At 51.8% G+C, this 25,635-nt stretch overlaps 1 protein-coding gene and 1 long non-coding RNA gene across 10 annotated transcripts in view; one reads left to right on the top strand and one right to left on the bottom strand.

The window, feature by feature from the left end:
* Nucleotides 1-3,673: 3,673 nt before the first annotated feature.
* LOC116578715 lies at nt 3,674-24,776 on the top strand. 3 transcript variants are annotated; one of them, XR_004281025.1, is made up of 4 exons: nt 3,674-4,015; nt 4,513-4,856; nt 18,808-19,070; nt 19,961-21,703. It is a non-coding gene; the product is annotated as an uncharacterized LOC116578715 (long non-coding RNA). The 3 variants fall into 3 exon arrangements; XR_004281024.1 differs by lacking the exons at nt 3,674-4,015; nt 4,513-4,856 and adding exons at nt 8,814-8,989; nt 24,563-24,776 and having other exon boundaries at nt 19,961-20,025; XR_004281023.1 differs by lacking the exons at nt 3,674-4,015; nt 4,513-4,856 and adding an exon at nt 8,818-8,989.
* The window catches only part of ZFP1 (ZFP1 zinc finger protein), a 40,158-nt gene continuing 36,250 nt past the window's right edge, over nt 21,728-25,635 (bottom strand). For 4 of the 7 annotated variants that reach the window (XM_032323097.1, XM_032323096.1, XM_032323098.1 and 1 more), the window contains 2 exons: nt 24,772-24,923; nt 21,728-23,370 (listed from right to left, as the gene is read on the bottom strand). In XM_032323097.1, coding sequence (XP_032178988.1) covers nt 22,295-23,370; nt 24,772-24,922 — 1,227 coding nt within the window. In that variant the 5' untranslated portion in view covers nt 24,923 and the 3' untranslated portion in view covers nt 21,728-22,294. The remainder of the gene's footprint in view (nt 23,371-24,771; nt 24,924-25,635) is intronic. The other 3 variants (XM_032323100.1, XM_032323101.1, XM_032323102.1) reach the window with 1 other exon arrangement.

Genomic DNA, 25,635 nt, shown 5'->3' with positions numbered 1-25,635 from the left:
TTTATTTATTTGTCAGAGAGAGAGAGAATGAGAGCGAACACAGGCAGACAGAGTGGCAGGCAGGGTCAGAGGGAGAAGCAGGCTCCCTGCCAAGCAAGGAGCCCGATGTGGGACTCGATCCCAGGACGCTGGGATCATGACCTGAGCTGAAGGCAGCTGCTTAACCAACTGAGCCACCCAGGCGTCCCGAGAGTTGGATTTTTTAACCAACTGAGCCACTCAGGTGCCCCTGGAGCAGCTTTCTTAAATTCCTTTTCAGAATGTTTGTTATAGGCACGGGGGTGCAGAACCTCAACTGATGTTCTTGTGTTTCTCCTGCATCATGTCACTTTCCTGAAGTTATTTTTTTTTTTTTTTAAAGATTTTATTTATTATTTATTTGACAGAGAGAGAGATCACAAGTAGATGGAGAGGCAGGCAGAGAGAGAGAGAGAGAGAGAGGGAAGCAGGCTCCCTGCTGAGCAGAGAGCCCGATGCGGGACTCGATCCCAGGACCCTGAGATCATGACCTGAGCCGAAGGCAGCGGCTTAACCCACTGAGCCACCCAGGCGCCCGACTTTCCTGAAGTTATTAACTTGAATCGCTCGCTTGTCAATTCTTTGGGCTCTTCTGTGTGTAGGATCATGTCATGCACAGATAGAGGTAGCTGTACTTTTTCCTTTCCCGTTTCAATGACTTTTATTAATTTTTTTTCCCTCTTGTCTAATTTGTTCTGACCATAATTTCCAATACAGTATTTGCTCGCAGTGGTGAGAGCAGACACCTTGTTTTTGTTCCCATCTGAGCGGGAAAGCTTTCAGTCCTTCGCCATTGGATCCAACGTTTCCTGTGTGTCTTTTTCATAAATGCGCTTTAGCGTTGAGCAGGTTCTTCTGTATTTTTTAGTTGTCTGTGTGCTTTTTATCGTGAAAGCCTGTTGAATTTGGTCAAAGGTTTTTTCTGCGTCATTTGAGATCATCATTTGGGTTTTTCTTCTTTCTGTTAACACAGTGTGTTCCATTGGTCCATTTCTTATGTTCAATCACCCTCGCGAGCTTGGGATAAATCCCATTTGGCCACGGTGGGTAATCTTTTTAGTACCCCGGTGGATTTGGTTTGCTTATGTTTTATGGAGGACTTTTGCTTCTATACTCACGAGTCATGCTGGTCTACAATTTTCTTTTTTTGGAACGTTTCATCTGGCTTTGGTATCGGGTAACACTAGTCTCCTAGTTATTTTGTGTTTATTATTTATTTTCTAACCTCTTAGTTTGACCCTGTGGCTCATTCATTTTCTGCCTTTCCCCTTTTCTAATATAAATATTTCAGACTTTAAATTTCCCTCAAAGCACTGCTTTCATTGCGGCCCATAAATTTTTATTTATGTCATCCTAAGTTTTTCTATCTCCATTATAATTTCTTCAACTTAGGAGTTATATGGCAGTGTGTTCTCTCCTGGTCCAGTGACTTTTTTTTTTTAATATTTTATTTATTTATTTGACAGAGGGAGATCACAAGTAGGCAGAGAAGCAGGCAGAGAGAGAGGAGGAAGCAGGCTCCCTGCTGAGCAGAGAGCCCGATGCGGGGCTCGATCCCAGGACCCTGGGATCATGACCCGAGTGGAAGGCAGAGGCTTTAACCCACTGAGCCACCCACGCACCCCTCCAGTGACCTTTTTATCAAAGAATGACATAATACAAGGAAAAGCACAAACTGTGGGTAGTTCGATGAACTTTTTTTTTTTTTTTTTTAATTTCAAGTACAATCTACGCCTCCACATGGGGCTCAAACACACGACCCCAAGATCAAGAATCATGCACTCCTCCGACTGAGCCAGCTGGGTGCCCCAGTTAGATGAATTGTTACGAGATCACAGTCACACAGCAAACTGACCCGGGAATAGCACTGAGACCGGGTCGCCCCTTCCATCTTGGTGCTCCTGTAGCCTCAGCAGAGCCACTCTGCTGACCTCAGTGCCATGGCCTAGCTCTGCCCCTTTGGAACTTCATACAAATGGAATCATAGAGTTGCACCCTTGAGTTTTCCATTCTAAGGTTTTTTACATCTTTCCTTCAATCAGAGGAATCTACAGGTCCTTCACCCAGAGAGTTGTATCCATTTCTGTTTTTTTCTTCATCTCGTTTTCTGGCACCCCTGTTTTCTAGGCACTGGCATTTCCCTTTTTAATCCTCCCTAATTCCTTTCATTTCTTGATTCTTCCAAGAGAGTTTCTTAACCCACCTTCTAACCCATCAATTTCTTTTTTTTTTATTAAGATTTTATTTATTTAAAGTGTGCAGGGGGGAGGGCAGTTGGGGAGGGGCAGAGAGTGGAGGGAGAGAGAGAATCTTGAGCAGGCTCCATGCCCAGCAGGAGCCCAATGCCGAGATCCTCCCACGACTATGAGATCATGACCTGAGCCAAAATCAAGAGTCAGATGCGTAAGCAACTGAGCTACCCAGGCACCCCACAATTTCTCAACTGTCTTACATCTACTGTTAAGTCTTCTATTATGTTCTTTCCTTTAATCACTGTGGTTTTCATGTCTATCATTTCTACTTGGCTCTTTTTCTAGTTTCTTGTTCTTTTCTTCTTTAACACTTTCTTTAAAAAAAATTTTTTTTAAAGATTTTATTCATCTAATTGGCAGAGAGAGAGAGAGCATGAGCAGAGGGAGGATTGAAAAGCAGGCTCCCAGGGGCGCCTGGGTGGCTCAGTGGGTTAAAGCCTCTGCCTTCAGGGTCATGTCTCAGGGTCCTGGGATCGGAGCCCCACATTGGGCTCTCTGCTCAGCAGGGAGCCTGCTTCCTCCTCTCTCTCTGCCTGCCCTTCTGCCTACTTGTAATCTCTATCAAATAAATAAATAAAAATCTTAAAAAAAAAAAAAGGAAAGAAAAGCAGGCTCCTCACTGAACAAGGAGCCTGATGAGGGACTCGATCCCAGGACCCTGGAATCATGACCTGAGCTGAAGGTCACGTCCAACTGACTGAGGTACCCAGGTGTCTCCTAGTTTCTTGTTCTAATTCGATATTGCTGGCAAATTATCTTATCTTACTTTGTATGGTGTTTATGCCTATTTTAAGTCTTGGTCCGTTTTTTCCCCCCTCATATCTGTTTCCAGTGGAATCTGTAATTTTCCATTTGAATGAGTGGATGTCCTCAGAATTCTCATTGTTTTGGCATATGGGGCATGGAGTACTGGGTCGCCCAACACACAGGGAGAGAGGCCAAAGCTGCTGGTGGGTGTCAGTCCCTTGAGATCAGGACCCAGAAGTACACAGCCACAGCTCATCACTGCCTTTTCCACCAGGAGACTGCTCTGGGCTGCACTCGTGCTCTGTCTCGGTCTCCAAGGAAAAGCAGCACCCAGAGGCAGTTGGGAGGGATGGGTGGGGGCAGGGAGGTGGTCTCTCTGACCACCTCGGCTCCTCACCGGCACAGTTTCTGCATGACCCATTTATCCAAGGACAGCTGCACTAGCCGGCATAGGCGGGCCTGGGGCAGGTAGATAATGCACTTTTTTTTTTTTTTTAAAGATTTTACTTATTTATTGGACACAGAGAGATCACAAGCAGGCAGAGAGGCAGGCAGAGAGATAGGGAAAAGCAGGTTCCCTGCAGAGCAGAGAGCCCAATGTGGGGCTCGATCCCAGGACCCTGAGATCATGACTTGAGCCAAAGGCAGAGGCTTAACCAACTGAGCCACCTGCCTGGGACAATGCACCCTAGACAATGCACTTCTATTTTATTCTCCCAGAGCTGAGCCTGCAGCCTCCTGCTGTTGGTCACAGTCATGGCCACACACAACCCGCAGTTCAGAGTGTCCTTTCCTCTCCCGGGTCTTTCTCCCACTTTTCTCCCTGTCTCCATATTTTCCTCTAGATTTCCCTCGAGATTGATCATTGGAGAAGCTGCCTCCTGGAATCTGAAAATCGCAGTCCTGGGTTAAGGTTGCCACCTAGTGGCCAGTGCGAGAACCACATTGCAGTGCCTTGCGTCTTGACTTCTTCCAACTAGGTGTGTGCAAACCCGAAGGTAAGCCAAATCCGTGATTTTTGCATTATCCGCTAGCCTTCCAAAAAAAGTAAAAAGAAATAGGTGATTTAATTTTATTACTATATTTTATTTAACCCAGTATAGGCACCTATTATTTCAACATGTAATCAACGTTTTAGAATTAACAGTTTATTTTACATTCTTTTTCTCATACTTGGTCTTTGAAATCCAGTGTGTATCGCACTTACAACACATCTCAAGCAAGATGCTCAGATCTCGAAAGGAATACTTGATCCACATTTAAGTTTCATAAAAATTACAGTTGAAAATGTTGGTTTACATATCCGTATTCCAAGTATACATTTTTGCGATCAGTTAAGTACAGTTAATCAAACTGTGCACAATTGAACCAGGAGTCTGTGCCTGTCTGCAGACAGAGCCTCGGGAAGACAGGATCTGCTGCCCCATATTCTTGTTCTGAGTTAGGCGTGTTTGACTTAATGCACGCTCCCCACCTTCTCTGTGTCCGGGCACAGGTGAACTTGCTTCTACCCAACTGAAACATTGGAATTGATCAGACGAGAATGTTCATCAGTTACCTCTGGACAATGTCACACTACTTGCGGGCCACGTATCAGCCTGCATCGGTACCCACAGCCTGCTGGATCCTGGGACGGCTTATACAGGGATGGTGGACACCCCAGGCAGCTCTCTGCTGTCTGTCCTCTCTGGGCATTTCCTCAGCTGAAGAGAATCATTGAGAGCCAGGCCCTGCCTCCTTTCCAGGCAGCCCAAAGCCCTGATTGGCTGTGGGTTTATAAAGGCCCCATCTCTTCTCGAAGCTTTTCCCTCTGCCCAACAGCTGCGGCTCCTGAACCAGGTAGGGAGCGCCTTCTGATAAGCTTTCTTTATGGGGAGCTTCATCTAGGAGTGGTCTCCAGAAAGCAGCTGCAGGGTGGGGTTCTGAGCTGGACCAGGGGCCACTGGTTGGCAGGGAGACTCCTGGCCTCTGTGCCTCTGGAACAAGGTAACCATGAAGTTGTTAAAATGTTTACCGCTGATGACCTGGGGTGCTATTCTGGCCGGAGAGAACTCACCAGGGCTTTCCGTATGTCAAAAGTTTGAAAAACCTTGAGTGAGGGAGAAAATACAAGGACCGTGAAATGGTGTGGCTGTTGCTAAGCCCAGTTAAGTTTTGGGGAAAGAAAAGGAAAAGCTGAGAGTGATTCTCGGGCAGTTAAAAGCTCGCTGAGAAAGCCGGTGTGCCTTGTTGAGAGCCCGGGAGGAGGCGCTCCCCTCTGGAGTCCGCCTGGTGAGGAAAGCTGAGGCCTGGGTCCAGGACTGAGTCACAGCGTCGCCAGGTTCCAAGGCTGACCAAGGCCGGCACAGGCCTGCCGTTAGGTCAGGGCCCTGCAGGCCAGCAGACACCCTGGCGTCGACCCCCTCACCCCCGCCCTGAGGCTGTACCAGGCCTGGTAAGAGCTGAAGGAAGCTGTTCCCCAAGGGTGTGGTAGGGCTCAGCCCGCAAGTACTCAGGGTCAAGGGGGCAGGACTTCCCCCTGGAGGAGGGAGATTTTATTGATCCGGGAGCACTCTTCTAGGGTACAGGTTTTGGGCCCCTGGCCAGGCCCCCGGGGGATGGTGCCCCTGGGCTGCCAAGATGGCTCCCAGGAGCACCGAGACCAGCCCTGGGCCACAGTCGATGAGGCAGAAATGCCAAGTGGGTCTGCGGGGTCGGGGTGGGGTGTAGGGATAGAAGGTGCAGGAGGTGGTGCTGCAGAGGGAAGGCACCACGTCAGGCAGAAGGCCCAGGGGCTGTCTATTCCACGGGAAGGCTCAGGAGACGTGCCCACCTGGCAGAGCCGGGGAGAATGTGCTGGGGAGAGAGCCGAAAGCAGGGCTCCTGGGCCTGGCCACTGGCCAGGGCAGGTGGAGGGAGGCGCTCCTACTGACCAGAGCTGCCGGCGACCTCGTGCTGGGACCCCTGAGGTAGCGGGTGTGTGGATTCACTCCCCCTGATGAGGGGCCTCCGGGGCCCTGCCCTGCGCAGATGTGGAGGCCCTGTCCTCCAGAGCACCACAGAGGGAGCGCTACCAGGGGCCCTGCTCAGTCTGTGCAGGCAAAAGAAATCAAGGGCGATGACCCGCAGGCCGAGCTGCCTCCCAGTGTGGCGTTGTGGGCCCGAGATTGCAGCCGGCCTCCTCACCGGCGTCAGGTGCGCGCCCTGCTCCGCGCTCCCCCCACCCCACACCTCCGGCGCACCTGGGCTGCCCTGCTGTTGGAGCCCTGTCCTGTGTCGGCCTCTCCTGCATCTGGATCGTGGGTTCTGTGGGGCAGGGGTCGTTCCTCTGTGCGTGGGGCTCTGCAGAGCAGGGAGCTCACCCCAGCCGCAGCCACATCCCGTGGAGACTCAGGAATGCCCGCGCCCGGCATTTCCCGGACTCCCTTTATAGGTGAATTTCAACCAGACACGCGCGGGAGTGAAAGCCCAAGAAGGGAAAAACGAGGTCGAAGGGTGAGATCTCCAAAACACAGGAAAGCAGGGGTATGGCCGTGCAGAGGCAAGCAGCTGGCGGAGGGTTTATTTGAGGCAGCGATTCTGGAAGGGAGGCCCTGGGGAATTACCAGCTCTAGTCAGATGCTTTCTTACAACCGAGCCCTAGATCAGCCCCTGCTGTGATGCCCTGGGAGCTCCTGGCGCAGACCATGTTAGCAGCACCGGTAGAGGCTGACTTAGAAGTCAGGTAGAGCACGTTTAACCAACCATTACTTCATTACCGTCGAGTGAAGATGATAGAAGCAGATCCTGCACTAATTGCACGGGCGCTCGTCTGAAATCCAGTGCGTAGCCCGGCCCCAAACTTCGAGTTCAGCCGTGAAAGTGGCTTGGGGATCTCCGAGGCCCTGGCAATCCCTTCAGAGACTGAGGCACTGTCGTGGAATATCTTAACATCTTGGGCCATCGACAAGGCCTCTGACACAGTCGTATGGCATCAGCTTGTAGCCACGTGTGCAGAAGTGGGGAGGGGGGGAGTGTCCTTTAGAATTGCTTGCAGGGGGACACCGCCTAAAAAGAGATTCGTCCCTTTGCTGCCCAGATGCGTGGCGTGCTTGGCCTGAGCCCCGCCAGCTGGGCTCTCCAGCGTTCCTGGTGTTTCCATCCTGTGGTGCAGTTGCAGGTAGGAGCCGTTGTGTTCCAGCATCGCGTCTGTGCGATGCTGAAGCCCTGGGTCTACCAGTAACCCTAACCCCCAGGCTGTGCGCAGCCCGAGGTCAAGCACCCCCACCTCCAAAACCTCGTTTGTTGAGCCCACTGGTGGGTCCCCAGAGAGGGTTTCTGTTGCCTGAAAACTAGCCGGGATTTTAGCTTCATGAGGCAGCCCTCGCGGAGAGCAACTGGTGGGTATGTGGCTGCTTTTGGAGCGTCCCCACTGTCGCCAGGACTCCCCGGGAAGTCCTCTCCCACTAACCTGATGGGCTCCCGACCTGGGCACGGGGATTCAGGGATGCGGGCCTCACGCAGGGCTGTGTGCCTTGCTGAGCTCACCAGTGTGAACTGGAGGGTGAGCTGCTGGGAAAATCCTACAGAAGTGAGGCGTGGGATCAGGACAAAGTAATGAGGACAGTGTCCTGGAGGGTGCAGGTGTGACGACTGCCAGAAATGACACGAAGTGGAACTGGGTGTGGGGGGGTGTTCTGTAACACTTGGTGTGTGGGTGCATGGGGTGTGAAGGCCCAGCGGGCAAGAAGCAAGCAGGAGGGTGTCTTGAAGACGCTAGCCGCCTGGGGGCGGTAGTGAGTTCCAGGGAGCACTGTGGTAGAGCATCCATGCTGAGTCTCCAGAGAGCTGGAGGGGGCACCCTGGTCAGAGTCTGTCCTGTCAGGTGGTCCCAGGGGACAGGGCTAACAAGGAAGGAGCTGGCCTGCTTTGAGGAGGAGCTGTGGGTGGGGGGAGTCCCCGAGGGGAGCCCTGGGGAAGCATCAGGGGCATCGCTGGCCCCTCTGGAAGGCCCAGCAGAGGGTGGCAGGGGCCAGGGAGGGCGGTCTGTTGGCAGGCGGGTGGGGGCGGGGAGGTTTCCCCAGGACCGTGTCCCCAGCAGGATAGTGTCCATGGTCTGATCAGGGAGCAGAGAACATACTTGTCTGTCCCCAGCTTGGCTGCGGCAGTGGAGGGGGGAGTCCCGAGCCCAGGGCTGTTCAGGCACGAATCCCCCTGCAACCTGAGCTTGTGTGGGTCCCTTCGCGCGCACTGGGAAGGGTGGGCGCTGGCGGGAGGGAGGGGTCCGAGGTTTTGCTGCGAACAGCCTCAGTGGAGCGGTTAGTGTGTGGGACGAATGGCGGTGGGAACTGGGGCCGGCGCTGACTGCTTCCCTGTGCGGGCGGCCCAGGTGGGCTGGTCCTCTGTGAGGACTCGTCCCTTGGCTCTTGGTCAGACCGGACCACAAGGTCGGTCTGTGGAGTGTGGACCGCAGAAGGCCCGTCTCGCCATCTCCTCAAGGGCAGGGCCAGCAGCTACAGGTTCTACCTGTTGGCTGGGCCGGAGCGCCGTGGTCCCCAGCCAGCTGCTTGCGTGTGACGGTGCTGTCACTGTCAGTGAAGAAGACACCCGTCCATGGCAGACAGTTGGTCCCAAGGGGCGCCCTGAGGAAACAGCAGGAGAAAGAGGAAGCGGGGTGTCACTCTCACTTCTCAGCTCTCAGGCAAGGGAAAGGCCTTTGACGCCAGGGTCAGCCCCTCCTGAAGCCCCCCTTCCACCCTTCAGGCATTCCAGCCGGGGCCGAGCTTCTGCAGGCGCGCGTCTCTAACCTCAGCCAGGGCAGGGACTTGTTCGGAGTGGGTGGCGCTGGGTAGGGCCTTGGATTCTCGAAGAGCCCAGTAGGATTCTAGAACCTGGCGCTCAAGGGCCATATATTGTGCTGGCGCTGGGGGAGGGCATTTAGGCATCAACCCTGTAGGAAGCCAGGTAGACGGGTGTTTGCGGCAGAGACTCCGAGGACTTGTGTGGGGCTAGCGGTGAGGGGTGCTGGCCTGCAAGTGCGAGGGGCGGACGTGCGCGTGGCTGCGTCTGGAGGGTTGGAGAGCGTGTCCTCTGGAGCGCGAGAAGGCTGAGCAGGTGTCCTGTTTGAGTGGGTGGTTTAAGGGCCAGTGAGGCCTGTGTGACGCTTGGGGGCTTCTCAGTCCTTAGAGAATCAGGTGAGGCCCAGAGACGGCACAGATGGGCTGGGCCGTGGAGCGCATGTGGGGTAGGTGGCCTGTGCGGGGGTGCAATGCTGCCAGGACCGCCTCCCCAGAGGGACCCCTCGGCATGAAGTCCCCCCTGGAATGTCCCAAGCAATACTTTTTACTGTGAGGTGTTTGAATCCTGGTGGAGGCTACGTGTCATTGTAGGGCTGTTTAAATATCCCGTCGTGGGGGCGCCTGGGTGGCTCAGGGAGTCTGGCGTCGGACTCTTGATTTCAGCTTGGGGCAGGATCTCAGGGTCGTGAGATCGAGCCCCTTGTTGGACTCCACACTGGGTGTGGAGCCTATTTAAGAGTCTCTCTCTCCCTCCTTCTCTCCATCCCCCACTTGCTCTCTGTCTAAAAAATGAAAACACATCCCCTCGGGAACTGCCTAAAAGCGGCCCCTTCCGGGGCAACTGGGTGGCTCAGTGGGTTAAAGCCTCTGCTTCGGCTCAGGACATGATCCCAGGGCCCTGGGATCGAGCCCTGCATCAGGCTCTCTGCTCAGCGGGGAGCCTGTCCCCCCACCCCCACCCCCGCCCCCCACCGCCTGCCTCTCCGCCTACTTGTGATCTCTGTCTGCCAAATAAATAAGTAAATAAATCTTAAAAAAGGGGGGGGGCCTTCCAAAGTGAAACCAGATTGGGCCTGGAGTTCCTCTGTGGGAGAACATGTAGAACATTCTCGCCACGTCAGTGACTGCAAGGGACGCTCCTTGCGTCTGCCCTGTGTGCTCAGTCAGTTCTTTGAGAACAGCCGTCAGAGCCTCGGGGGAACCCAGTCTGGGGTGAGGCGCCGTCATTGGTGACCGGCTTGTGTGCTGGCCACGTGGGGCCGTTTCAGCGGGAGAGGGTGGGCTCTGCCACTCCTGTCACCGCAGCCGGTGTAATTCCGTACTCCGCAGGGCTTTCTGTCCTCACCGGGCGAGGAAGAGTCGCCGGCCTCCACATGGCGAGTCCCACCAGCAAGGCCAAGAGCTTGGGCTTGTTCCCTGCGTGGGGGTGGTGTGGACGCGCCCACGCCTGGGAAGACCCAGCCGGGACCACCCCCGGGGAACCTGAGGTCCGTGTCCGAGTGGTTACATCTCAGGGGTCCGTATACCTGTGAGTTTCACTGACGATGCCTTGTGGGTACAAGGAGTTCCCATCAGAGAATTTAGAGGGATTTCCTCAGATGATATTGACTTGGACGCTGGGGCCTCATTGAGCCCAAACGGACTGCCTATATATATATTTTTTAAAGATGTTATTTATTTATTTGACAGACGGAGATCACAAGCAGGCAGAGAGACAGGCAGAAAGAGAGGAGGAAGCAGGCTCCCTGCTGAGCAGAGAGCAGAGAGCCCGATGCGGGGCTCGATCCCAGGACCCTGAGATCATGACCGGAGCCGAAGGCAGCGGCTTAACCCCCTGAGCCACCCAGGCGCCCCCGGACTGCGTATTTTCATTTTCTCGGTGGGTCACCGGGTGGAATAGGATTCTCTCCGGGAAGTGGGACAGGCCCACTGGGGGCTGCCCGCGTCTTAGGGTAGGTGCTTAGGTGACTGCCAATCCCGGAGGTTAGTGAAGGGGGCAGAGCCGGGACGGGCTCGGGGTCACGGGGGCAGTGTGTGGCAGGACGGTGGGCAGCAGAGGGGCTGTAGCTGGGGGCATGCCAGTTTCAGGGCCTGGCGTCTGGAGAGCGGCTGTCCAGAGCAAGTGGCCAGGAACCTTGAGTTTTCGTGACTCCCAAGAAAGGTTTACCGTTCGGCTTACCTTAGTGGGCGAAATTGGACCACAGGTTTACTGGAAAGAAGCGGGCAGCCTTTTCTGTTGAAGGAAATTTTTGGCGGGGTGACCCTTCCGGGGTGGGAGGAGCAGAGGGACGTGGGTCGGGAGGATCTGCGTGTCCGGGGCGGGGGGGGTTCTCCTCCGTGTCTAGGAACCGCGTCCGAGCCCTGCAGGGCCTTGGTTTTAGCGATCCCAGTCAACTTAATAACTGTGCCCTGTGATTAGGGGGAGGACCTTGCCAGAAGAATTCCTCTCCACTCTGGGCGAGGTGAGCCTCTTCAGGGTTGGAAATGAAGAAGGGGTCATCTGGGTCACTATGGTCCCGTGAAGGGTAAACCCAGTTGTGGTACTGTGACGTATAATAAATACATCCCTGGTCTTTGTCCCTGTCGCTGTGCAGACCTCCTACAACCAGGGCCGTGTCCTAAGTGATGAGAGCCCTAGAGGCGTCTTTGGTTAGGTTAACGGGGGACTTTTGGAAGCCCTTTAAGGATGGGGCGGCAGGTTTCCAGTGGAGCCAATCATGGGATGAAAGGGTTAGCGCTTTGAGTTGCACGCCCTGACCCTTGGGGACAGGAGAGGGGCTGGAGATGGGGTTCAGTCACCGGTGGGCGATGATTTAATCGGTCGTGCCCATGTAATGGAGTCTCCACAGAAGCCCCGAAGAACTAAGTTGGGGGTCTCGGGGTAGGAGAACAGGCGAAGATTCAGGAGCGTGCGGCCCCCTGAGAGCACGGATGCTGGGGCCCGTCTGCCACGACCCTGCCCCCTGCCTTCCGTCTGGCTGTTCCGACTTACATCTTTTTACAGTAAGAAAGTAACCTAGTGAGGAAACAGGTTTCTTGAATTCTGAGCTGCTCCGGCGAATGAACTGGGCACAAGGGAGGGCTCCGGTGTATGGCGAGTCCGTCGGAGGCCCGGTGGGGGGCAGCCCAACCTGGTGACCGTGTCCGGAGTTGGGGAGGGGTGCCCGTGTCATCTGTGGGGCTGAGCCCTGTCGCTTCGGACGGGTGGGTTACAACCCCGGGAGCTCTCCGGGTGAGATCTGAAACCAGCTTCAGTGGCGGGGGGTGTGGGGAGGAAGAGGTGGACCCCCGAGGCCTGGTAGACCGCAGGTTTCGTGAGGAGGGGCTTCCATGAAGGCTCTCGTGGGCCGCTGCCCCAGGAGCAGATCTCCACACCCGCCGTCCAGAACCTCATGTTCACAGAGAGGCGTCAGTGGGGTTCAGTCACGTGTACCGTCCGGGTGGCCTTGAACACATTAATCTCTCAAGGCTTCATCCTCGCAGGGGCTCCTGGGACAGGGACAGTGGGGAACACGCATTCCCAGGTCGGGGGAGGGGCGGGAGCCTCTGGCAGACTGGGTCTAGTTGGTGGCTCAGTCGTGGGCCTGTCTTCTCGACGATCTCCTCCAACAGGGGTCGGATGCCCTCCTGGGGAGGTGGTGTCCCACGTGGACCGAAAGGACACGGCTGCCCCCGTCCCGACACACGAGGGAACAGCCGAGGGAACACCCGGCTGGGCGGCCTGGATAAAAGGCCCTGTGAGGTGTGTCCGTCCTGAGAAGGGGGACCGCTCACTCCCCTTACAAATACCAGGTGGGGCACCCCAGATGAAGTAGGCAAGCCCTGTGGGATTTGCTCTGGGGTAACTGGGATCTTCAGCCACTGAATGGGCCCATTACCCAGATTCTAGCTGAGAGGAGCGGGCGTGTAACTTCACTGTTAGAAAACTGAAGAGCAGTTCTAGAAGCTTCTCAGATGTGCCTGGGGCAGGGTGGATAGGGAGAGGAGCCTTTTCGGGGACTCCTTGACGCAGGAGCCCATGCGCTGTGCTGGCAAAACCTGTGGGCGAAGTCTTACTAGGGGCCGAGCTTAGATCGGGGCGCTGTGGAGGCCAGCCCGATGCCACATAAGCAGTTGATTGAACCCTCGGTGAACAGGAGGAGGTGACTCTGGGTAATGATGTGCTAGAAACCGGAGTCCTGTGGCCACACGCTCTCTGCACCGTAGCCCCGTGTGCCTCCTGGGAGCAGCGAGGGCTCATGGCCACCAACGGTAAGACTCCGAGGATGGAACCCAGAGGCCCACAGCCTCTGCGGCTCCGGCCATGCAGAGAACACAACAAGCTTGGCGCGCCTGGCTGGCTCAGTCCACGGAGTGGAGCCGGTGACTCTTGATCTCAGGGTTGGGAGTTCAAGCCCCACGTTGGCTGTAGAGAGGACTTAAAACCTTGAAACAAAACAAACAACAAAAAAAGAAAGGTCAAAAGAAAACATAACAGGCTAAAGGAGGCTAGTCCTCGGTGACTGGTCTTGCAAAAGCTTTCCTCTCTTCCTCTTGGAAAGGAGCCCACTGCTGTCTGCCTGCGTGTGGGAAGGATCTCGATTTATGTTCACTGAGCTGCCCCTGGCTATGTGATGTCGCGGGTGCTCAGTGATGCGGTCACAGGGATGCGAACTGATGCAGGTGTGCAGTGTACGCAGGTCAGGCTGGGACTCATTTGAATGTGACAATGGTGCACGTGACCCACTCGTCCTGGGTCATAAATCCAGGAAGGGGCCAAGGTCTTCTCAAGCTGTGAAATTCTCAGGGAAAACGCGGGCAGGAGCCACTCGGGATATCAAGCCAGCAACTAACAGTGTCACTGCCCGTGCCTGGGACCAACAAGAAGCTGGTGTTGGGTTAGCTGATTTGGATCTTGGAGAATGCACCCTCCCTGGGGATTTGCTCACTCCCATCTCTAAACCCACAAAAAGGTTGTGTTTGAGTGGGGACCTGCGCGAAGGCAGGCCGTGTCTGAACTACAAAAGGTGAAGCCCTCCCAGTGCCTTTGGACCATGTCATCCCCACTCACAGGGGATGTGGAGGTGTCTGCCACCTGTACTCCAGACGGGGGCTTAAAGCAAAAGCCCATGAGAGCCTCTGTAGAGAGCAAGATGGAGTCACTCATGTCAAGCGGGCAAAGGGCGTTGAAGCCATGGCCAGGTTTCCCCGAAGCCAGCACGGACCGGCAGGACTACAGACTGATAGTCCGTGAGGCCGTGTGAACCCGGAAGAACTGAGAGGCCGATCACTAGCCCCAGGAGACCCGCAGGGGCCCAAGGCTGATCACACCCCGCTAGAAAGCGAGGACTTCGGCAACGAGCTGTCAGACTCTCCACATGGTGACCGTTTTGCTTCTGGCCATGTTAGGAAGGCAAGATGCCACCAGATGTCTGCCCGACTGATCCTGTACGCAGCCTCGCTGCTCGGCGTTGAGCAGAGTAAGCGGTAAGTTCAGACCCACGGAGGCTTCCTCTCAGCTGGTCCCAGACGGACCTCGCATTCGTTTCCTGAGCTTCTTACCCTGGTTGTATCTTTGTGTTGTGAGTTTGTGTTTCTGGACTTTGCCGTGTGGGGCACAAAGGGAGCCAAGTTAAATGCGTGTGAAATGTCGTTGAGTTGGGAATCCTGAAACTGCTGGACAGTTGTGTTAACCTTGCGTTAGGATTGAATAAAGTCGTCTTTGTGGAAAGACACCGCTCGCATAGGTGCTTTTCTGGGACAGCCTCCCCGCAGTGACCGGGGGATTTTGGACCAGACCAGCGGGTGCGGATGTTGCTGATGGGGTATACCAGAGAGCGACAGTTATTAGCCTGCTGCTGCGGACTGATTGCGAGGTTTCCAGGACATAAAATAACCGTGGAAGGTGAGATTCTCCTAATGTCTTTGGTGATGGCAGAGAACCACACTCTGCCCAGAAGATTCCATAAGAACGTGGACGTCATACGGGAGCACACTGGATCCACAAGCAGGATCCTCTTTTTCTCTCGGACGGCCTTTGGGGCCATGCAAGGAGCCACCAGAACCACGTGTCCCGTGCACCGGGCTCTAGGAACAGCTCACCTCTCACCAACAAAGCGCTGCTTGGTTTACGACGGGGGCGCCCAGGTGAATGGACGGCACCCTGTCCGGAAGCTGCTTGCAGTCAAGGCCAGCACAGTGGCCGTACGGAACGTCCCTTCCAAAGGGGTAAAAATGGGAGATAAATGGAGAGAAGGAAAAAATAGTAGCTGTGGGCCGAGGATTGAATACGTGGGTTATGTGACGAGGGAAATAAAATACTACAGTCACATCTTGAAAGAGGCTCCCAGCAAGAGGACGTAGGTCTCTTACCGGACCACCCCAGAGGCATGAAAGGGTGGTGTAGCCTTGCGACCACTCCTGCTTTGGGAAGCTGAGGGCCCTGCACGGTAACCTGCGGGTGTGAGTGACCTCACCAGCGGAGATGCTGTCACAGGATGGCATGGCCCGGGAGCTTAGAGATCACATCAGATTCCACAGGCTAAATGTCAGTCCTAAACTCCTTGTGCTTGTGTCCGAGAATCGCTTGTGGGCGTGGGGAGAGGGAACCCCTCTCCCACACACGCAGTGGGACCAGGCATGGGGCCCTTCTACCAATGGAGCAGCAAAGGCTGCTGCCTTTGCACAGCTCGTCCATGTTTTCCATTCGCTGTGAGCCTCAGCTGTCATCGCGGGGACCGCGGGCACAGCACGCGGCAGTAAGCGTCCGAGCGAGGAGAGGCAGGGCCCTGGCACGCGTGGGTGGCTCTGCGGCCTTTGCCTGCCCTTCCCCGCCTTCCCCATCAACGCAGGTCTCTAACGCCGCTAGCTTTCCCTTTGGCAGCGGGGGTGCCTTGTGAGGTATGTTGCTTGGTTCTGCCCCAGTCAGGCGAGAGCCGAGGGGTGCCGGGTCTGTGGCGTCTCAGGGGAAGCAAGCCTGTGGCCTGGACGGATCTCTGAGCAGGTTATGGTTATCAGCATTGTAGGGTCTCTGGAGACACTGGCCGGTAAAAGCGTTAGAGCAGCCGTGAGTCATAATGCAGAACTCAGTCCCCAAACCTGGGACAGCCCGTCAATTGCCTTCTCTCTGTCCTTCTGCATAAAATCTTAAAGGTTTGAGTTTCAGTTAAGATAGTTCCTATCCCAGTTTCTACTTGGTGATTTTCTCCTGTTACCCTCATCTTGTGTTGTTGCTGGAAAAATGTGTGGGTGATATTCCTGTGTACCTTCTTCCAAGGCAGCCCGTTCCCTTTCTAGGAACCCCCTGGGATTGGGGTCTGCCTCTGGTTACAGCCCCTGGACTTCTGGCACATTCATGCCGGATGCGGGGCAGTGGGTTCGCCCAGGCACTGGGCAACACCCAGGAACCTTCCACAGAGGAGTTCCCTTTGCCAGGGGACTGATGCACCCCTCAGGGTGTTTAGGAAATGCTGGTTGCGTGCGTTTCGGGATGATGGGGTTTTGGAATGTAGGTGAGGTCTGGAGCCGAAGGCCAAGAAGGAATTCTTGAAACCTCTCTGTGAGCAGCTGGTTTGGGAGGTGCGGCTGATGATGTATTTGGGAGTCGGGGGGAGGTAAGGAAAAGGGAGGGTTTCTAAAGGATTTTTGTATGTTAGAGAAGACTCTTGGGATACCCTAGGCCTTGCAATTGTCAGGTTAAGGTGGTTTTTCTTCCAGTAAGGCATTAACAGTGAGACAGTCAGGAGCTTCCTGGAGGAACACGACACTCGGCCCGCTTCGAGTGGCTGTCAGTGGGCTGCAGGTTCTGAGAACATTTAATTGTGTTTACATTTCCTTCTGGAAGCTCAGTTATTGATAGAAATGCTTTGTTCTTGTAAATTGCTAAGGCTTTTTTTTTTTTTTGAAGATTTTATTTATTTATTTGACAGAGATCACAAGTAGGCAGAGAGAGGAGGAAGCAGGCTCCCTGCTAAGCAGAGAGTGCTCCATCCCAGGACCCTGGGATCTTGACCCAAGCTCAAGGCAGGCCCACTGAGCCACCCAGGCGCCCTAATTGCTAAGGCTTTTGTTAAACTGAGACTCCTGTCTTGCGGGATTGTAGTCTCTGTAGATTAACTATTTGTTTTTCCTTTAGGGCATCCAGGAGTGCCTGAGGAATGTCACAGATGTCCCCTGGAGGTGGGGGTTGTGGGGCCTCTGCTTCGGCCTGTCCTCAGCCTTCTGCTCCCTTGTCAGGGACATTTATATTTGTCCCTTTTTAAAGTGACATCCCACCAGGGACTGAACGAACCCATGATATCCCGTGGGGCCCGGGGACTCAGAATGACACGGGGGCAGGAGCAGGTGACTCTTCAGTGAGCTAACGTGCAGAGAGCAAACGGCAGCGTGCTGCCCAGAGCACGGCCGGCGAGCGGCACCGAGTTCCCAGCCCGGCTGCTGCTGTCCGCTGGCGGCCGCTGTTGCTAGTATTTGTTGTTGGCGTCTGAAGTGTCTCACCTCCTCAGGTCACAGGCGGCCGTTAAGCATCCTCAGCAGCTTGACCCATCTGGTCATGTTTGTCCACCTGCCGTCACCCACCCACCCTCTGGATGGCCTGTTCCATCAACGACCATTCGTCCCAGCAGGGACCCTCGGCTGCCCTCCCTGCCCAGACCGCGCCCTCCCGCGCCCGCCCTTCGTCCTGTTCCGCACTCGGGCCGGAGCCACTCCCCGCCCCACCCGGGTCTGGCGCTATTTTTCAACATTGCGGTGTCTGTTGTCCCGAGCAAAGTGATGAGGCCACAGTCCCACAGGCCTCCCGCTACCCTGAAACACATACTGCCCAGCACAAGCGTTCCTCCCCGTCTTGGTCTCTGCCACGTCACTTTGAAAGGCGGCAGCCCCGGCGCCGGCCTGGCCTCTCCTCACTTGGCGCACTGCCCTCCGCACTGCCCGCAGCGGCTCCGCGCCTGCACGGACACCAGCCTCCGAGAACTCCCCGTCCCACGTTCAGCCTCGACCCGGTGGAGGAAGCGCTCAGGTCTGGCCTGTCCCTGATCACCTGGACGGTTACTCTAAATGTTTTTTGGGGTGTGGAATTCTGGGGTTTTGAGGTGAGAACGGGTAATTCTCATGAGTCGGGGTGGGCTGGAGGAAGAGGAATGGTTCAAACACCAGCAGACATTAGGAAGAGATCTGGGCAGGGGCGGTTCCCCGGGTGGCTCAGTCCTTGAGCATCTGCCTTTGGCTGGGGTCATGACCCGAGTCCTGGGATCCTGGAATCGCCCGCACTGGGCTCTCTGCTCCGCCGGAAGCCTGCCTCTCCCTCTCCCCCTGCTTGTGTTGCCTTTCTTGCTGTGTCTCTGTCCACTAAATGAGTAAAATCTCAAAAAAAAAAAAAAAATCTAGGAAAGCAGGAATTTAAGTGAACTTGAGTTTGTAAGAGGACTTCTCGCTGGCCACCAGTCGGTAATAGAGAAAGCATTTGGTTGCTATTTGAAATTTTGTTGAAAGCCATTGAAGGGGGCCATGACCTGGCAGAACTTCGGCTCCTAGGGTTCTCCTGTTAAGTGGCGGGTTTCTGTTTCTGGGCACCTACCCCAATGTCCCTCCCAGTTAGGATCAAGCTCACTCTTTAAAAAGCAGATGATGCTCTTCCTTACTTGAGGTTTCCCGTGGCTTCTGGTTTTTCTCCCCGGGGCAGGCCCAGCCCATACCTGTGTCTCCAGCCTCCTGCAGCTCGGCTCGGCCAGCAGGCTCTTGTTCCCACTGTGTCCCTGGCGGGCCACAGATGCCTGCTGCCTCGTTGGTGCTCAAAATGTCTTTTGGAGTGAGTGCATGTCCCCGCGTCCACCGTCATGTCCCCAGCTGTGGTCCGGGCTTCTCACGGGGGGTTATGCTCCCTTCCCTTTCCGGTAACTGAAGTCCTCAGTCCCCATCTCTGGGTTCTTTCACGGGTCCCACTAGCCCCGAGAGGTGTGTTTCGGTTGGTTGTATTTTGGTTAACATTCGGACAGTCCTTATAAAACGGAGAAAGGTAGATTGTCCTTAATTCAAACCTGTCACCTACAATCCAGCATGTACGTCTGAGCTGGAAGAGCAGCCTCTCGGGACGGAAGAGTCAGACCGGGGATGAAGGTCACCCACGCCGCGCTGAGATCTGGAGCACCGGAGCAGGGTCCCAGAGCGCTCTCCTGACGGGCTCGGCAGGATGAGCTGCGGGAGTTTTCGCCTTCAGAACCCCCGGAGTACAGACCTAGCCACGGCGGAAGATGAAGTGGAGAGCAGGTGCCAAGAGCGCACTCTCCTCAGGCCGGCTGGATTTGATGGGACAGTCCAGGTCAGGATCTGAGTCAAGAAACGTTCTAGCCAAACGAGGCCCAGGTTCCTGACGTCCAGACCAGCTGTCTGGTTTGGAGAGGGGCTCTGTGTCATCGTGCAGCCACAGAGAACGAAGACAGAGTGGGGGACGGGGGGGCCTGGAATGAAACCTCTAGCTGCGTTCCACAAAGCCACCTGCCCCAACCCTGAGGACCCACGGCATCTCACATGGCCATGGTTTTGCAAGCTGTGCCTCAGCCTCTCACCCTGCAGTTTCCTCCGACCTACAACCCCCCACCATCCCTCGACTTCAGAGTAGAGAGATGCCAATCAAATTTATCCATGCCAGCTTTATGCAACATGATCCCCAACTTTAAATTTATAAAGCATTAAACAATGGGGAGAAGTGTAAGTATCTAAGCATTTTAGTTATGAAAAGGTTATCTGTGGAAATAGAAGAGTCTTCCTTTGGCTCAGGTCATGATTCCAGGGCCCTGGGATCAAGTCTCACATTGGGTTCCCTGCTTGGTGAGTCTGCTTCTCCCTTTCCCTCTGCTTGCTGCTCCCCCTGCTGTGCTGTCAAGTTAAAAATAAAATAAAATAAAATAAAACAACAAAAAAAAAACCTTAAAAAAAAATCAAATGGAATAAAAACGGGTAATGGGGTCAAGTGCAGTGGGCATGGGTGTTGGGAGTCAGATAGGCAGAGGTCAGAATCTGGAGACCCCTGCGAGCTGGGTTTTGCTGTGCAAAGTGCACTGCCTCTTGGCCTACTGTCCCCAGCATCCGGCAAGACTGAAATGCGGCTCTATGCCCAGGCTGTAAGAACCTGTTTCAGAAGTTTCATCTAAAACCACTTTGATTTCTGAGGATTACAAGGGAATTTTTTTCTCTAATCTGGATTTCTAGGACCTTGGGAGCAAAGAGCCCAGGAGAGGACAGTCACCCCAGTGGTTACCTTTGCATTTGTAAAGGTAGGTATGTTTTCTCAAAGCATTTGCAACTTGCTCATTTGTGATAATGACCTTGGCTTCCCTGAAAATTTTTCATGGGTTTTTCCTTTTCGGTTTTTTTTTTTTTTTTGTATTAAATGCTTCCTTGTGTGAACAATGAATGTCAAATATGTGTTATCATGGTGAACATAGGCTCAAGCATACCCTACAGCTATGAAAGCTAGAGCTGTTTATAAAGTACGAGAACCTGCCTCATGTTGTGTTAACTAATGTTAATTATGAATAATGATTTAACTGTGTTACAAGTGAGTTATGGTGTTTTAGTATAAATGAGTTAATTCAGGGACCAAGGAATCCATGAAACATTTTCCACTAGACTCCATGATATTTAGAACTTATTATCCAGGATCATAAAATCATACAAATACACACAAACACACATATACTTAGATCTTTATTTTAAAAATGTGGGGTACACACACAAATGCTCTCTCCCCTTTTCCTCTCCCCCTCCCTCTCTCCTCTTCATCTGATCTGGAGGCATTTGCTCCTACACATTCTTTTCCATGGATACCATCCAGCCATGGTACATTTTTACTGCAGCTTATTCAATCATTCTCTTTCTGATGGTCACTCACATTGTTTCCTTTTTTTGTCCTTATCAAAAAATACAATATACATTGATAAACATATAATCTTAAGTACTGGCACTTTGTCGTCTTAGGGATAGAGTCCCAGGAGTGAGACTCCGGGACTGAAGGGTAGGTGTATTCTTAATGTTAAGAGTCACACTTGACACATTTCTAACAGCGGTGTATGAAATGAATCTTCTCCCCTGCTTCCTTGTTGGTAGTAGACAAGATGACAATTTAGAAAGACAAGAGATTTCCTGGACTATAGCTGTTCTGGTAAATCTGTTCAGAAAGTCTCTCACAATCCTACAGATTCGCACACATCAGTGACATTCAGGAACAAGGAAGACACAAGGCCAGTTATAGTTGCCAGTGACAAATCTGGTGTGTGATTTATGATAGATCAGGAGAGAAACTTGGGAATTTGAAATCAATACTAAGATGGAGTGCCTCTGAGTTATGCGAAAAGCTTTTTAGGTTAATTGTTAAACATATGGAGAGATCACCGAAAAGTCTAACTTCTAAGGTGTTTGTGAACCTTTAAAGGCAAGGCTTAACTTCTACTCACCTTCCGAAGGGAGATACTTTCGGTAGGTGACCATGAAACTCAGGGAGCGGAAATGCCTCCTTTAGACAGAATGTGGCAAGAATGCATTTCTAAAGTGTGTTGTGCACATGGACATTTTAAAAAGCAGTAAGACACTTACTGACAGTTTCTTACATTTTTTCTCTAAGTCTCTAAAATGTAACATCTGCGAACCACATACACATCCTACTTTTTTGTAAGACAATTTGTAAAATATTAGGAGAAATAGGGAAACGCACAAAGAAAAGTACACGTAGTTTCTGGGTTATACACTATGTTGAACGACATGCATCTGGAGTAAACACCTGCACGGCAGCTGCACACCAGCGATGGCGCCACGTGGGCTGGGGCACGGGGTGCCGGCCCACCGAGCTCCTGCACTCTCCCAATCCGCTCTTGATGGTCGCTCACTGACATACTGATGGGAAGAATGCTTTCCAGCAACCCCAGAAGCAAGTTAAAACTTCAACGTTGTCTTCTGTTTATGGAAGAGGCAGCGGGACAAGGATGGCAGACCGACTCTCTAGGGCAGCGAGGAGGAGAGAACAGCGGCCATACGCCACAGAGACTGTCACCTGTTTCACGTGGAATGCGTACGGACGGGCTTGGAAAGGTACTGAAAAATACACGATGTTTAGCATGGAAAATCTTACTTGTGCCCCTACTGTCAGAGGACAAGAATCTCAAACTCCCAGTGACTGTGTCAAATTTACAGGTGTAGACCCAAGATAGGATCACACATAACCACTAAATTCCTAAGGTACTGATCCTTTACGCTGCTGCCCAGAATATTTCATTCTTGAGTAAATTCAAGACTTAACAAAACTCACTGTAATACAACTGAGCATGTCTGTTTACACTTGCTGTAAGCTGCTAGATATTCTTTAGCTGGGCATCACAGCTAACTTCTGGTGTAACACTGTATGGAGGGGACCCTGTTTTTACACACTTTTCGACGTGACGGACCGTAGCTCACTGTGAATTTCCATGTTCCTTCAGTACCTTCGTGCGGTTTCTCCCGCGCGGGAAGGGCTGTGGTGGGAGGGGTTGCCACGGCCCGGGGGCTGCAGTGTCAGGCCTTTTCCGCCAGGTGAACTCTTTGATGGACACTGAGGCGGGATTTCCTGCTGAAGGCCTTCCCACATTCGGAACACTCGTACGGTTTCTCTCCTGTATGGATCCGCAAATGTAATCGAAGGGTTGACCTCTGGCTGAAGGTTTTGCCACATTCAGTACATTCATAGGGTTTCTCTCCTGTATGAGTTCTCATGTGGATGATGAGTTGAGAGTTCTGGATAAAGGACTTCCCACACTCACTGCACTCATAGCGCTTCTCCCCGGTGTGAATTTTCTGATGTATAATGAGGTTGGATTTCTTGAAGAAGGTTTTTGCACATTCATTACACTCATAAGGTCGTTCTCCCGTGTGAATTCTCTGGTGCGTAGTAAGTTCAAATTTCTGGGCAAATGTCTTGCCACAATCACTGCATTCGTAGGGCTTCTTCTCCATATGTGCTCTCTGGTGGACGATGAGGTTTGACTGGTGGGTGAAGGCTTTTCCACATTCAATACATTCAAAGGGTTTCTCCCCTGTGTGAATTCTTTGATGTTTAATGAGGTTTGCCTTATGGGAGAAGGTTTTCTTACATACGTTACATTCATAAGGTTTTTCTCCAGTGTGTATTCTTTTGTGACTAATAAGGAGTGACTTAAAGGAGAAAGCCTTGTCACAGTAATTACAAATAAAAGGTTGTACCAAATTTCTTATTTTCTGATGTTTAAAAATGCCTTCTTTAAAGACTTTTCCACTTTTGTTATATTCGGAGTATTCTAATCCATTATGGGTTTTCTCTTGCTTCAGACAGAGGAGTGCTTTCCCAAATCCATTGCACTCATCAGGTCTCTTTCTTATGTAGCTTCGATTATTATTAATTAAGTCTGAATTTGTTTTCAAAGTTTTTTCATATAAGTCGTATTTATAGGGTACTTGCCTTAAAGAAACAAAATCTGTGCTCAGATTAAATGTTTTTCCGAAGAGATTACCTCTTTCCTCCATTGGGGTTTGGTTCTTAAAAATGATAAACGGCCTCGCCTGCTCATCGGGGCCGCTGCGGTCCCGCTCCATCTGGTCGTCGGCCTTCCACACCTCTAGGAAAGAGCACGTGAGGACAACGTTAGAGAATGGAAGTGTGAGGCTGCCTCTTGAGTGTGGGATCCAGTCTTCCAGTATTAGAATCTCCAATGCAAATTCTACCTAGTTCTTAAGCTTTGAAAGACAAAAGCCCTTGGCAAAAAAAAAAAAAAAAAAAAAAAAGTAGAAATTGGCAATGGATGTAAGTAGCCTTGACAGTAAAAAACAAAGAGCACCGAACAGGGCACAAACGATGTGGGAAGGCTGGCAAGTCTTGGGGGGGACAAAGGAGATTAAGAATTGTCCTTAAGGACACCGAACAGTTAGCACAGATGAAGATGTTAAGGAAAAAAGGCCAAACTGATCTGAGTTTAGCTCCGCTTAGGCTCTGAATGATTGTGGGCTGCTCATCTCTGCCACTTAACTTCCTAGAGCCAACACTTTTCGCAGGTCTGCAGAGCGGACAGTGCTGCAAAGATTCACATCTCTTTACTTTTGCAAGTGGATGACAAGATCCAGAACTCCTATTTTGTAGGAAATAAAATTAATCCAAGAGTCCCATATCCTTGAGACAATCATTTTTATCCTACTATGTTTAATTTCTTCTCTAAACCCATCTTGTCCCTGCTTTAATTTGAAAGAAATCTTAAGGATCAGATTTATTCCCTTGACCTAGACCTGAAATAACCTTTATTTTCATCTGTGTGTTCCTGATTATTCCTGACTCTTGTGATCATTCCTGACTCTTGTGATCCTGCTGCCATTTGTTTCTAGGACAAAGATACCACCCTTATGCTAAAAAAAAAATTAAAAAAAAAATCCTTACGTTTATTATACCAATTCCAAGACCTAAAATATCAAAGTCACCATTCTGGCAAACTGAGAATACTAATCACAAAGGTTTAGGACAGGTTAGGCAAATGCCAAGAGTGAGGGAAAAATGCAAAAGTTTTGCAGGGACAGACTGGTAGTTGGAGGTATGATTCTGAGATCTGAACAATACAGGTCATCTGGTCTTGGCCATCTCTAAAGGTCTGGGAACCTGAAAAACTGATTCTTAAAAAATGTTTTAAAGTATTTCAACCCATTCATAATTCCTAGGATATTACTTCCACTGGCTTCTGATTCTCCTTCCCTCTTTTGCCATCTTCCTTAGAAATTTGTGAACTGGCAATTGTTAATATGCTATCTATTCTTCTCTTCCTGTAGCCTGAAAATGACATCTGATTTGATATCAGATAACTGCTAATGGAACATAGCCCGGACTTCAGAAATCTCCAAAATAAAGAAGGCACAGCTTAAGAGTCTGCTCTCTCATGGCTAAACAACTGGAGCCCAAGGCCAAAACCACTCAGAAATTCAGATACTCAAGAGTTTTTGGTAATGGACACTGAACTGCACCAGAAAGAGGCCCTTACCCACTGACAGTAAGTTGCTGTAATTCTCCAGCATCACATCCATGTACAGGATCCTCTGGGAGGGGTCCAGCTGCTCCCATTCCTCCTGAGTGAAGTCCACAGTCACATCCGTGAATGAAACAGATTCCTGAAATGGCATATTGCTATTCATTCTGAAATGACCAACATTTGGTAATGTAGAAAGGATATGTGAAAACTTATTCTCACCTTGTTATAAAACAGTCATTCACCATGAAAATTTATGTAGAACACCAACTATAGATCTTCACGGTTTTGTCATATTTCCAAAAAAAATTTTTATAATAGAGCATTTATTTAGATTCCCTTATACCTCCAGCACTATCACATCTGACAAACATCTAAGATTAATAAAACACTGTTCTCTGAAAATGTGTATACGGAGATAAATGCGTAAATATGCAGTATTTAGTGTTACTAGAGCAGAGCAGAGTTGATGCTCACATAGGTACTTCTGTGGTATCAAACCAGACAGTATTAAAGAATTAGGGCGCCTGGGTGGCTCAGTGGGTTAAAGCCTCTGTCTTCGGCTCAGGTCATGATCCCAGGGTCCTGGGATCGAGCCCTGCATCGGGCTTTCTGCTTGGCAGGGAGCCTGCTTCCCTTCCTCTCTCTGCCTGCCTCTCTGCCTCCTTGTGATCTCTGTCTGTAAGATAAATAAATAAAATCTTAAAAAAAAAAAATTAAAGTAAAATGTTAGGCATAACCTACAATGGGATCAAATACTTGCAAATCATCTGATAAGGGGTTAATATCCCAATATACAAAGAACTCCTTGAGGATGTGGAGAAAAGGGAATCCCAGTGCACTGTCTGTGGTAATGCAAACTGGTGCGGCCACTAAGAA

Source organism: Mustela erminea, chromosome 19 (assembly GCF_009829155.1).
Source record: "Mustela erminea isolate mMusErm1 chromosome 19, mMusErm1.Pri, whole genome shotgun sequence".
NCBI lineage: Eukaryota > Metazoa > Chordata > Mammalia > Carnivora > Mustelidae > Mustela > Mustela erminea.
This window is presented reverse-complemented; position numbering and strand designations above follow the sequence as displayed.